Source organism: Cherax quadricarinatus, chromosome 85, assembly GCF_038502225.1.
Source record: "Cherax quadricarinatus isolate ZL_2023a chromosome 85, ASM3850222v1, whole genome shotgun sequence".
NCBI lineage: Eukaryota > Metazoa > Arthropoda > Malacostraca > Decapoda > Parastacidae > Cherax > Cherax quadricarinatus.
Window position 1 is genome coordinate 9,689,792 of NC_091376.1, and position 13,291 is coordinate 9,703,082.

The following is a 13,291-nucleotide window of genomic DNA, read 5'->3' on the forward strand; positions in this document are numbered from 1 at the left end:
ATAATAATAATAATATGTAATAATAATAATAATAATAATAATAAAAATAATAATAATAATAATAATAGTGTGCTTGTTTTCATCTTACAACTATCATTAACTTAATATGAATAATTTTTTTTTACTTACCACTGCAAGGCTCGGAACAATTGGTCCAGTCACTTAATCGCCAGAAATAATTTTCATTTGAATGCAAATTTGATTTTGTGTAACTATATGCAATGTAGGGTGGGTTCAAGTTGCCCACTGACAGGATCTGAAGAAATAAAGTATTCATTACTAAACTAGCTGTAAATATATCTCATTGTATGGATCACATTTTATATTTTTTATTTAACACACTGGCCATTTCCCACCGAGGCAGAGTGAGCAAGAACATAGGAAACTCATTCACTGTCATTTAGTCAATTGCAGTCTTGCCAGAAGTGTGCTGGCATTACATTTCAGATGTCTTGTTGAACTGTATTATCCCCACGCCCTTGTTGAACTGTATTATCCCCACTCCCTTGTTAAACTGTATTATCCCCACTCCCTTGTTGAACTGTATTATCCCCACTCCCTTGTTGAACTGTATTATCCCCACGCCCTTGTTGAACTGTATTATCCCCACTCCCTTGTTAAACTGTATTATCCCCACTCCCTTGTTGAACTGTATTATCCCCACTCCCTTGTTGAACTGTATTATCCCCACTCCCTTGTTGAACTGTATTATCCCCACTCCCTTGTTGAACTGTATTATCCCCACTCCCTTGTTGAACTGTATTATCCCCACTCCCTTGTTGAACTGTATTATCCCCACTCCCTTGTTGAACTGTATTATCCCCACTCCCTTGTTGAACTGTATTATCCCCACTCCCTTGTTGAACTGTATTATCCCCACTCCCTTGTTGAACTGTATTATCCCCACTCCCTTGTTGAACTGTATTATCCCCACTCCCTTGTTGAACTGTATTATCCCCACTCCCTTGTTGAACTGTATTATCCCCACTCCCTTGTTGAACTGTACTATCCCAACCTCCTGTTGAACTGTATCATCCCACTATACTCCCCAACTCCAGAACTCAAATCTGACTAACTGGTTTCCTAGAATCCCTTCATAAATGTTACCTTGCTCACAGTGTATATCTTAATTATACATGCGAGTGTATGATTACCCATTTGTAGCCACTACAGTACTAAGGCATTAACTCACTCCATGAGTGCAGTTAGTTAATGTATCTGTCTCAAGATTAGCGGATGGAGGATCAAGTCTCCACTGTTCCTTGTGGTGAATGACCCACGTGGGTTTAGTGCTTCACAAACCCAGGAGCATTATGCCGATGGAAGCCAATCTTTGCTGGCCACCCAAACTTGGGGATTGGCTGTGACTGAATTAATGTACACAAATAACTTGTTCATAGAAGTAAGAAATTTATTACAACATTTTGGTCCAACTGAACCATTAATTAGCCACACTAGTGACTAGTTAATGGTCCAAGTCAGAGTGAAACATTGTCATAAGCTTCTTTCTCCTATGTGTAGGTCATCTGTGTATTGTTCCAGTCACAGTATTGTGCCTTTTTGTTCTTTCTTAATTACTGTGTGCTTGACACTGTTGGAGAGCGAGGTGCATAGGTTCAAATCCTCTGTAGGTCTGAGATAATATTTGTGGTAGATGTGTATTACAGTGGTGACAGATGTGTAGTTTTGGTAGATGTGTGGTGATGTTAGATGTGGAGTGTAGTGATGCTTGATGTGTAGTGTATATTTATTTATTTATTTATGTCTTTGCAAATAGTACATTGAAATTATGTATTTACAATAATGGGTTGCAATGCAAAGAGAGCCTCTATTATGCCTAGGCATTATGGGCCGACTTAACATTATTGGCTTACAGACTACTTAACACTAAAGAATTACAGTGGACCCCCGCTTAACGATCACCTCCCAATGCGACCAATTATGTAAGTGTATTTATGTAAGTGTGTTTGTACGTGTATGTTTGGGGGTCTGAAATGGACTAATCTACTTCACAATATTCCTTATGGGAACAAATTCGGTCAGTACTGGCACCTGAACATACTTCTGGAATGAAAAAATATCGTTAACCGGGGGTCCACTGTATATCATAGTTGTACAGTAGATTTATTAATTATAAGTGAATCTAATTTACATAAAACAAAAGATATACATATTCATATATAAAAAAATGCTTTTTGTGAAACAATGATTCAATTATATTCCTGTCGGCAATGGATAATAGGTTCAAAAGTAATTATTGAAATTATGATATGGGAATACGTATTGAGTATGGGAATTCTACTGAGTATTGAGCATTTAGTCTAGGGTGATTAAGTGGCTTTTGAGAAGAGTCTTAAATTGATTTTCAGACTGGGTTACTTTAGTATCTTCTGGTAATGAATTCCATATTTTGGGGCCCTTTATGTGCATAGAGTTCTTACACAGTGTGATATGGACACAGGGTAAATCAAAAAGAGATCTGTGTCTTGTGTGATGGTCATGTATCCTGTTAAGGTTGGTGAGGAGAAGTTTGAGTGGAGGGTTTATATTTGCGTGTAATGTTCTGTGTATGTAGTAGGCACATGAATAAGCATGGATGTTCTTAATGGTGAGCAGATTTAGACTTTTGAAAATTGGTGGAGTATGCTGTCAGGAGTGGGAATTTATCATCATTCTGACTGCTGCCTTTTGCTGGGTTATTAGAGGTCATAGGTGATTGGATACTGTTGATCCCCATGCAGATTCCATATGTGAGATAAGGGTATATGAGTGAATGATACAGTGCCAGGAGAGCTGATTGTGGAACGTAGTACCTTATCTCTGATAGTATGCCTACAGTCTTAGAGATTTTCTTGGTGATTTGTTGTGTATGTGTCTGGAACTTAAGGCTACTGTCAAGGTGGATACCTAGGAATTTTCCCTCTGCAAGTCTTGTGACTGGTGATTCGTTTAGCGTTATGTTAAGTGGAACATTTGCAGCTCTGTTTCCAAACTGAATGAAATAGGTTTTATCAGTATTCAGGGTAAGTTTATTAGTCATCATCCAGGCACATATTTTCCGCAATTCAGCATTGACATTATTTGCTAGCATGACTGGGTTTGGATGGGAGAAGACATATGTAGTGTCATATGCAAATAATATGGGTTTGAGTAGCTGTGATGCATTTGGTAGATCACTGATGTAGATGAGAAAGAGGAGTGGTCCAAGGACACTTCCCTGTGGTACTCCTACTGTGATTGGTTGGGTAGAAAAGTTTGCCCCATTTGTGTACACATATTGACTTCTGCTACTAAGGTATGACTTTAGGTACTTGAGGGAGTGACCTCTGATACCACAGTGTGTTAATTTAGAGTACAGCAGTTCATGGTCGACTGTATCAAAAGCTTAACGTAAATCAATGAAAATTCCCAGCAGGACTTCTTTCTTTTCAAGTGCGGTATACAGTGGACCCCCGGTTAACGATATTTTTTCACTCCAGAAGTATGTTCAGGTGCCAGTACTGACCGAATCTGTTCCCATAAGAAATATTGTGAAGTAGATTAGTCCATTTCAGACCCCCAAACATACACGTACAAACGCACTTACATAAATACACTTACATAATTGGTCGCATTCGGAGGTAATCATTATGCGGGGGTCCACTGTATATTAGTTCTAGCATGTGTATGATAGCATCATTTGTGCTTTTATTATTCCTGAATCCAAACTGACAAGGGTTTAATATGTTGTGTAAGATGAGGTAGGGATAGATCTATATACCATATATAAAGCAGACTCTCACCTAACACATGATCACATTGCAGGTTATCAAAAAAAAAAAAAAAAAAAAAAAAAAAAAAAACTAATGAAATTAGGTGAATATAATATTTAAAATAAAATACATGTAGAATTGATGAGGGAAAAAAGGTGAGTGGTGCGCTGAGGTATATGTGGAGTCAAAAAACGTTATCTATGGAGGCAAAGAAGGGAATGTATGAAAGTATAGTAGTACCAACACTCTTATATGGGTGTGAAGCTTGGGTGGTAAATGCAGCAGCGAGGAGACGGTTGGAGGCAGTGGAGATGTCCTGTTTAAGGGCAGTGTGTGGTGTAAATATTATGCAGAAAATTCGGAGTGTGGAAATTAGGAAAAGGTGTGGAGTTAAAAGTATTAGTCAGAGGGCAGAAGAGGGGTTGTTGAGGTGGTTTGGTCATTTAGAGAGAATGGATCAAAGTAGAATGACATGGAAAGCATATAAATCTGTAGGGGAAGGAAGGTGGGATAGGGGTCATCCTCAAAAGGGTTGGAGAGAGGGGGTAAAGGAGGTTTTGTGGGCAAGGGGCTTGGACTTCCAGCAAGCGTGCGTGAGCGTGTTAGATAGGAGTGAATGGAGACAAATGGTACTTGGGACCTGATGATCTGCTGGAGTGTGAGCAGGGTAATATTTAGTGAAGGGATTCAGGGAAACCAGTTATTTTCATATAGTCGGACTTGAGTCCTGGAAATGGGAAGTACAATGCCTGCACTTTAAAGGAGGGGTTTGGGATATTGGCAGTTTGGAGGGATATGTTGTGTATCTTTATATGTGTATGCTTCTAAACTGTTGTATTCTGAGCACCTCTGCAAAAACAGTGATAATGTGCGAGTGTGGTGAAAGTGTTGAATGATGATGAAAGTATTTTCTTTTTGGGGATTTTCTTTCTTTTTTTGGGTCACCCTGCCTCGGTGGGAGACGGCCAACTTGTTGAAAAAAAAAAAAAAATGTAGCTAAAAAAGTTACACAAATTAATGATTTCTTACTTCATATTCTGGTTGCTGGTGCATGTCAATGATCCTAGGAGGGAAAAAACCATGGAATGGGTGGGGTTTGAACCCATGGCAAATGAGACCTAAAACTCAAGGTGAGTGTGTAAGCCACTCCGTGGTTTGTTTGCAATAGTCTTATTATGATTTTGTAAATCTAGAGAGGAGTGGAGAAGAATGGTGTGGCCTTACTAGGCTAAGGTGAATGGTTGTGGATAATTGGTTGAGGCTTTTCGAATGATGGTTGTACTGGAGTGTTCAGGTGTTCTGAAGTGTACTTCTGCTTTATTTTACCCCAAAGAAATTTAAACAGCTGATGGTAAGGTATCATCACCAGCTCTAGACTTCACCTCAGAGGTAATGGTAAGGTATCATCAGTTGCTCTAAACTCCACCTCAGAGGTAATGGTAAGGTATCATCATCAGATGCTCTAAACTCCACCTCAGAGGTAATGGTAAGGTATCATCAGATGCTCTAAACTCCACCTCAGAGGTAATGGTAAGGTATCATCAGATGCTCTAAACTCCACCTCAGAGGTAATGGTAAGGTATCATCAGATGCTCTAAACTCCACCTCAGAGGTAATGGTAAGGTATCATCAGATGCTCTAAACTCCACCTCAGAGGTAATTGTAAGGTATCATCAGATGCTCTAAACTCCACCTCAGAGGTAATGGTAAGGTATCATCAGATGCTCTAAACTCCACCTCAGAGGTAATGGTAAGGTATCATCAGATGCTCTAAACTCCACCTCAGAGGTAATGGTAAGGTATCATCGGATGCTCTAAACTCCACCTCAGAGGTAATGGTAAGGTATCATCAGATGCTCTAAACTCCACCTCAGAGGTAATTGTAAGGTATCATCAGATGCTCTAAACTCCACCTCAGAGGTAATGGTAAGGTATCATCAGATGCTCTAAACTCCACCTCAGAGGTAATGGTAAGGTATCATCAGATGCTCTAAACTCCACCTCAGAGGTAATGGTAAGGTATCATCGGATGCTCTAAACTCCACCTCAGAGGTAATGGTAAGGTATCATCAGTTGCTCTAAACTCCACCTCAGAGGTAATGGTAAGGTATCATCAGATGCTCTAAACTCCACCTCAGAGGTAATGGTAAGGTATCATCAGATGCTCTAAACTCCACCTCAGAGGTAATTGTAAGGTATCATCAGATGCTCTAAACTCCACCTCAGAGGTGATGGTAAGGTATCATCAACTGCTCCAGACTCCACCTCAGAGCAATGCTTCTCATTGTATCAGGGTCCTCTTCAGTACAAATGTCTGGAACTTTGCAGTAATGTGGAACTGCTCACATGACTACTGCACTGTTAGCCGTTTTTCTGCAGGCTCTTCTACCTCATCCTCGTCTCTTATTTGCCTCTCTTCTATCCAGCAACTGAGCTCCACCACCATTTCCTCTTGACTATTTTCTTTCTCATCATCTCCTGGCTCCTTATCTCCAAATCCCTCGTCTGTCAATCTCCTTGCCAGATCAATTTCTTTCTACAGATGGGAAAACCTGTGAAATTATTCGCCATATTAGGCCATAATTTTCTACAGCTTGCATTTAATGTCAATTAGGGTGCTTCATTCAATGCACTTCTGACATAGTTAAATGCATCTGCAATATAAAATTATGCCAGTACTCTGGCACTCCGAGGTGAGAGTCTGGGTCAACTGCTGCGTTGGGCTTCCACATCACCAAGCATGTGTAGCTGCACTTATATTTCTCAATAACTCTTTGATCCAGTGGTTGTGTCAAAGATGTTAAACACAAATAACCCATACACGGGAGAAAGAAACTGATGACGATGTTTTGGTCCAATTCAGACCGAAACATTGTCATAAGTTTCTTTCTCATAAGTGCATTGTTCCCGTCATGGTATTGTGCCTTTTTGTTCTTCAAAAATGTTATATTTGCCATTAATGCACAATTTTCACATGTGGGTGCACATCCTCCAAGAACTGAGGATGAGTATGGGATTTTTTTAAAGTGTGAAGAGAATCTTGAGTGCAAGGTTCTTACTATTATGGTAAACATGACTTAAGGAATAATATATTGCTTGATCCAATGAAGAAACAATACCCTTGTCCAAGTATTTTTGTTAGTAGGTTTGGGTTTGAGAAGAACCTGCCTAGTATGAGCCAGTAGGCCTGCTGCAATGTTCCTCCTTTCTCATGCTCATCTTGACTGGTTAGACCTCCAAATAATGGGCAAACTGCTTTTATCTTTACCTTTTAAAGCAATAAGTAAACATGGATTTATACTTAAAGTCACCTGATGCATTAGCATACAAAACCAAGCTAAAACAATCCTTTGCTGCCTTGAATCCAGGTGTACTTTTCTCTTTCTGAATGATGTAAGTTCTAAACAGCATCTTCTTCCAACAAAGACTTGTCTCGTCAACATTAAACACTTGCTGTGGATCATAGCAACCCTCAGAAATAATTTCCTTCACTGTGCAGGAATATTCCCAACAGAAGCAGCAGAAGCATGATCGAGTTGCACTTTCATCACTAAATTTAAAGCAGCCAACTGCACAATTTATAACTGTGGCACCTGCCAGCAATAAGCATACATGCATTCTTATTCAGGTTATCCATCATCATTGCCTAGAATTTTTGTCATTCATCACCTTGCTCTTTCCGATGTCACTTTTAATTTCCATCTTTTACATACCCTCCCACACACCTCCACAAACCTTTGTAATTTTTCTTTAGAATGTAAAAAAAAACTGGTAATAGCATTGTGGATGAGTGGAACAAACTCCTGAGTAGTGTCATTGAAGCTAAAACGTTGTGTAGTTTTAAAAATAGGTTAGACAAATACATGAGTGAGTGTGGATGGGTTTAAGTTGAACCTGCCTAGCATGGGACAGCAGGCCTGCTACAGTGCTTCTTCTTATGTTCTAATGTGACAGTTCCCACTCTGTATCAGATCTGTTATCTTTTAAACCAAACACTTTTCCTAACACCCTAGCATTCACTTCTTTTATAACCCCACCTATAAAAATGTTAAAAAACACAGTGCCATCATACATCCCTGTCAAAGGCCCAGTTCTACTGGGAAATAGTCCTTTCCTGACTCATGAAATCGTAATGACACAATTGCAAACAACCCCGCCCATGGTATGGTTTATAGTCCTTTCCTCTATCTCCCGTATAGCCTAACCTTATCCTCACTTTCTATATAGAAAAAACTACTGTTTTTAATAACCTACCACCTATTCCATACATATGTAATACCTGTCATTACTCCCCTATCCATCTTATCATATGACTTTGGTTAATTCATAAATGACAAGCAGTTCCTTACCTTTATAAGCATTGTTCACTTATAAGATTCATTGTCAACACTTGGTCTACACATCCCACACCTTCCTAAATCATCCTTGTTCTTCTGCAATCTTACTTTCTGTCATACCTTAATTCTTTTATTAATAAATCCACCATGCTTTTTACCCAGTATACTCAGCAGACTTCTATAAACTTTACACCTTAGATATCTTACTTTCTTTCATGCATATATAACCACACACACACACACTTTCTCTGGAGAGTGTAGTAGTAGAGGCAGGATCAATACATAGCTTTAAGAAGAGGTACAATAAGGCTCTTCCTTACCACCATTTTTATTTTATCACTCTACCAATTATTCATCTTCCTTCTTGCATTCATTTTAATACATAATCACACACACACACATCTCTGCTCCTCACTCTAGCACTGCATCTTTTTAAATACACACTATACACTAGCTGCCTTTCCACTGTCCTTTCAACCTTTAGTCATCCTTCAAGCAGCAGTAACCCTTCCACTTCCCTTTCCACCCTTAGTAACCCTTCAACCAGCAGTAACCCTTTCACTGACCATTCCACCCTTAGTAACCATTTGACTAGCAGTAACCCTTCCACTGCTCCTTCCACTCTTAGTAACCTTTCAACCAGCAGTAATCCACTGCCCTTTTCACCCTTAGTAACTATTTCACCAACAGTCACCCTGCCACCTCTCGTTCTGTCTTTTCACAATGCATTTCCTCCTATTACTAACTCAGGCAATAAATGGCCTGTGAGACCTGGTCGTAATGGGAATTGGAGCAAACAAGCTCAGCAGTAGACTACGATGTATATTTGCCTTCACCCACTATATACAGGTATGTACAATATGTACAGAAAGAATAACAAGTGTACACCACAGTGACAGATGGTAAAGCAGAAGCCAGAGAGAGTGCACAGTACTCAACCAGCAGGTAGGAAAGTCTGCTAGTGCTTACCGCAAGTGAACCACGTTGCTTCAGCTTTGGCAGGCTTGCCTGTGATTGGTCAATGAACCAAGGTACTGATTTAACGATGGGTACCCTATTGATCGTTAAACCCTTAGCACCCAGTTCGCTGGTTGCGAGGCAGACTATATGAGAGTGTGAGTTTTTTTTTTTTTTTTCCAACAAGTCGGCCGTCTCCCACCGAGGCAGGGTGACCCAAAAAGAAAGAAAATCCCCAAAAAGAAAATACTTTCATGGTGGTTAACGCTCTCGCTTCACACGGTGAGGGCCTGGGTTCGATTCCCAGCCAGAGTAGAAACATTGGACGTGTTTCTTTCCACCTGTTGTCTATGTTCCCCATCAGTAAAATGGGTACCTGGGTGTTAGTCGACTGGTGTGGGTCGCATCCTGGGACACTGACCTAAGGAGGCCTGGTCACAGACCGGGCCGTGGGGGCGTTGATCCCCGGAACTCTCTCCAGATAAACTCTCCAGATCATTCAACACTTTCACCTCACTCACACATAATCACTGCTTTTGCAGAGGTGCTCAGAACACAACAGTTTAGAAGCATATACGTATAAAGATACACAACATATCCCTCCAAACTGCTAATATCCCGAACCCCTCCTTTAGAGTGCAGGCATTGTACAGTGGACCCCCGCTTAACGAACACCTCCAAATGCGACCAATTATGTAAGTGTATTTATGTAAGTGCGTTTGTACATGTATGTTTGGGGGTCTGAAATGGACTAATCTACTTCACAATATTCCTTATGGGAAAAAATTCGGTCAGTACTGGCACCTGAACATACTACTGGAATGAAAAAAGTTCGTTAACCGGGGGTCCACTGTACTTCCCATTTCCAGGACTCAAGTCTGGCTATATAAAAATAACTGGTTTCCCTGAATTTTTTTTTTTTTTTTTTTCAACAAGTCGGCCGTCTCCCACCGAGGCAGGGTGACCCAAAAAAGAAAGAAAATCCCCAAAAAGAAAATACTTTCATCATCATTCAACACTTTCACCACACTCGCACATTATCACTGTTTTTGCAGAGGTGCTCAGAATACAACAGTCTAGAAGCATAAACATATAAAGATACACAACATATCCCTCCAAACTGCCAATATCCCAAACCCCTCCTTTAAAGTGCAGGCATTGTACTTCCCATTTCCAGGACTCAAGTCCGACTATATGAAAATAACCGGTTTCCCTGAATCCCTTCACTAAATATTACCCTGCTCACACTCCAACAGATCGTCAGGTCCCAAGTACCATTCGTCTCCATTCACTCCTATCTAACACGCTCACGCACGCTTGCTGGAAGTCCAAGCCCCTTACCCACAAAACCTCCTTTACCCCCTCTCTCCAACCCTTTCGAGGACGACCCCTACCCCGCCTTCCTTCCCCTATAGATTTATATGCTTTCCATGTCATTCTACTGTGATCCATTCTCTCTAAATGACCAAACCACCTCAACAACCCCTCTTCTGCCCTCTGACTAATACTTTTATTAACTCCACACCTTCTCCTAATTTCCACACTCCGAATTTTCTGCATAATATTTACACCACACATTGCCCTTCACTAAATATTACCCTGCTCACACTCCAACAGATCGTCAGGTCCCAAATACCATTCGTCTCCATTCACTCCTATCGAACACGTTCATGCACGCCTGCTGGAAGTCCAAGCCCCTCACCCACAAAACCTCCCTTACCCCTTCCTTCCAACCTTTTCGAGGATGACCCCTACCTCGCCTTCCTTCTCCTACAGATTTAAATGCTCTCCATGTCATTCTACTTTGATCCATTCTCTCTAAATGACCAAACCACCTCAACAACCCCTCTTCAACCCTCTGACTAATACTTTTATTAACCCTTTGACTGTCGCGGCCGTATATATACGTTTGTGAGGTACCGTGTTTGACGTATATATACTCATAAATTCTAGCGGCTTCAAATCAGGCAGGAGAAAGCTAGTAGGCCCACATGTGAGAGAATGGGTCTGTGTGGTCAGTGTGCACCACATAAAAAAAATCCTGGAGCACGCAGTGCATAATGAGAAAAAAAAAACTCCGACCGTTTTTTTTAATTAAAATGCCGACTTTGTGGTCTATTTTCGTATAGTATTTGTGGTTGTATTCTCGTTTTCATGGTCTCATTTGATAGAATGGAAACTATATTATAGAAATGGAGGTGATTTTGATTAATTTTACTATAAAAAGAACCTGGAAATGGAGCACAAAGTACAGGAAATGTTTGATTTTTGCCGATGTTCAAAAGTAAACAAATGATGTCATTGTCCAATAAATGTCCAAATAGCCATTCTAATACGCAGTCATGAATGGGTTGATGTAATTTTTACAATTATTACAGTATTGCAGTAGTCTGCATAACAGTAAATCTTCTATTTTTTGTTTGAATAAAATTTCAAAATAAAAAGCAAGAGTAATATCACAGGGACCTGGAGACATGACTGATGAACAAAGAAAATCTTATTTTAGAGCCAGGAATGTCTGCATTGTTCATTCTGGACCTTATTTTGAAATTGTCGTATTTTTTAATTTTCGTGAAATTGGCCAAATTGCAAATTTCTGACCATGTTATTGGGTAGTTGAAATCGGTAAATGGGCAGTTTCTTGTGCTCAATCGATAGAAAAAATAGAGTTCTGAAGAAATAGTTATGAGTTTGGTTGACTGGAATAACGGAATTAGCCGAAAATAGGGCTCAAAGTGGGCGAAATTGCCGATTTTTAAATATCGCCGAAGTCGCTAACTTCGCGAGAGCGTAATTCCGTCAGTTTTCCATCAAATTTCGTTTTTTTGGTGTCTTTACAATCGGGAAAAGATTCTCTATCATTTCATAAGAAAAAATAATTTTTTTTTTTTCGAATATTTTGCGACACCAGGAGCAACTTCAGGATTGGGCCCTTCGACAGTCAAAGGGTTAACTCCACACCTCCTAATTTCCACACTCTGAATTTTCTGCATAATATTTACACCACACACTGCCCTTAGACAGGACATCTCCACTGCCTCCAACCGCCTCCTCGCTGCTGCATTTACAACCCAAGCTTCACACCCATATAAGAGTGTTGGTACTACTATACTTTCATACATTCCTTTCTTTGCCTCCATAGATAATGTTTTTTGACTCCACATATACCTCAACACACCACTCACCTTTTTTCCCTCATCAATCCTATGATTAACCTCATCCTTCATAAATCCATCCATATTGAATAAATTGTAGCATATTCTTTGCATGCCACACCTTTAATTCATTCAATTTTATTTCTCCCAACCCACTAAAATATTCCTTGTAGTTCACCTTCCTCTTATTGTGGCTACCAATAAATATTGATCATATATAACAGTCGCTTCTCTAAAAATGTAAATTTAATTTAATGAACTAATAGGGAAGAGCAAGTGGTTGGATAGAGATGAGATTGTTTGGCAGTGATCACAAAAATAACTGAAAATTCTGTAACCAATGGACTTTATCTTTTATTTTTGAATCAATAAAGTTGGTGAATTTGGTCTATTTCAGAAGTTTGCTAAATCAAGAGCTTACTGTACATCCAGAAACAGACGAACTATCTCCCTCCAAGCTAACTAAAATGAAAATACATTCACTGTTACTTATTCAACAGCTGCCTTGCCAGAAGTGTAAGGTCATTACAATTCGAATACTCAAAGTGCAGGTACTGTACTTCCATAATGACTCACAAAATCATAATAACACAATTGCAAACAAATCAGGGAATGAGTGGGGTTAGAACCCATGGCAAGTGGGTCCTAAAAGTAACAGGCCAACGTGTTAACCACTTGGCCTAGATAGATGAATCTTATTACAAATGCAAATACAAAAATTTATTTCTTCTGCCCGAAATGCCCTGGCATGACAGTGGCTTTCTTTGTACTTAGTAAACCAAAATTGTAATTACATATTGTAACCTTTACAAAGAAATAAAATCCTTATCTTTATCTCTGCAAAGGTTACAATGTATGATTACATTCCATAATCTGACTGGCACAAAGAAAGCCACTATCATGCCGAAGCATTTCAGGCAGACTTAACCTAATACTTACAGACTACTTAAGTCTAGATAGGTAAAGATTGGTAAATTTCAAATATTCATTATTTTACTCTATTAGACCCAGCTGGCCCAGTGGTTAATGCACTGGCTTGTGAATTTTAGGGATCATTTGCCATAAGTTCAAACCCCACCTGTTCCTCGAT

At 39.7% G+C, this 13,291-nt stretch overlaps 1 protein-coding gene across 3 annotated transcripts in view; it reads right to left on the bottom strand.

Moving 5' to 3' along the window:
* LOC128703154 (A disintegrin and metalloproteinase with thrombospondin motifs 9) overlaps positions 1 to 13,291 on the bottom strand; it is a 1,205,378-nt gene that overhangs the window by 136,470 nt on the left and 1,055,617 nt on the right. For all 3 annotated transcript variants that reach the window (XM_070103358.1, XM_070103357.1, XM_070103356.1), the window contains exon 15: positions 130 to 256. In XM_070103358.1, the coding sequence (XP_069959459.1) occupies positions 130 to 256 (127 nt within the window). The remainder of the gene's footprint in view (positions 1 to 129; positions 257 to 13,291) is intronic.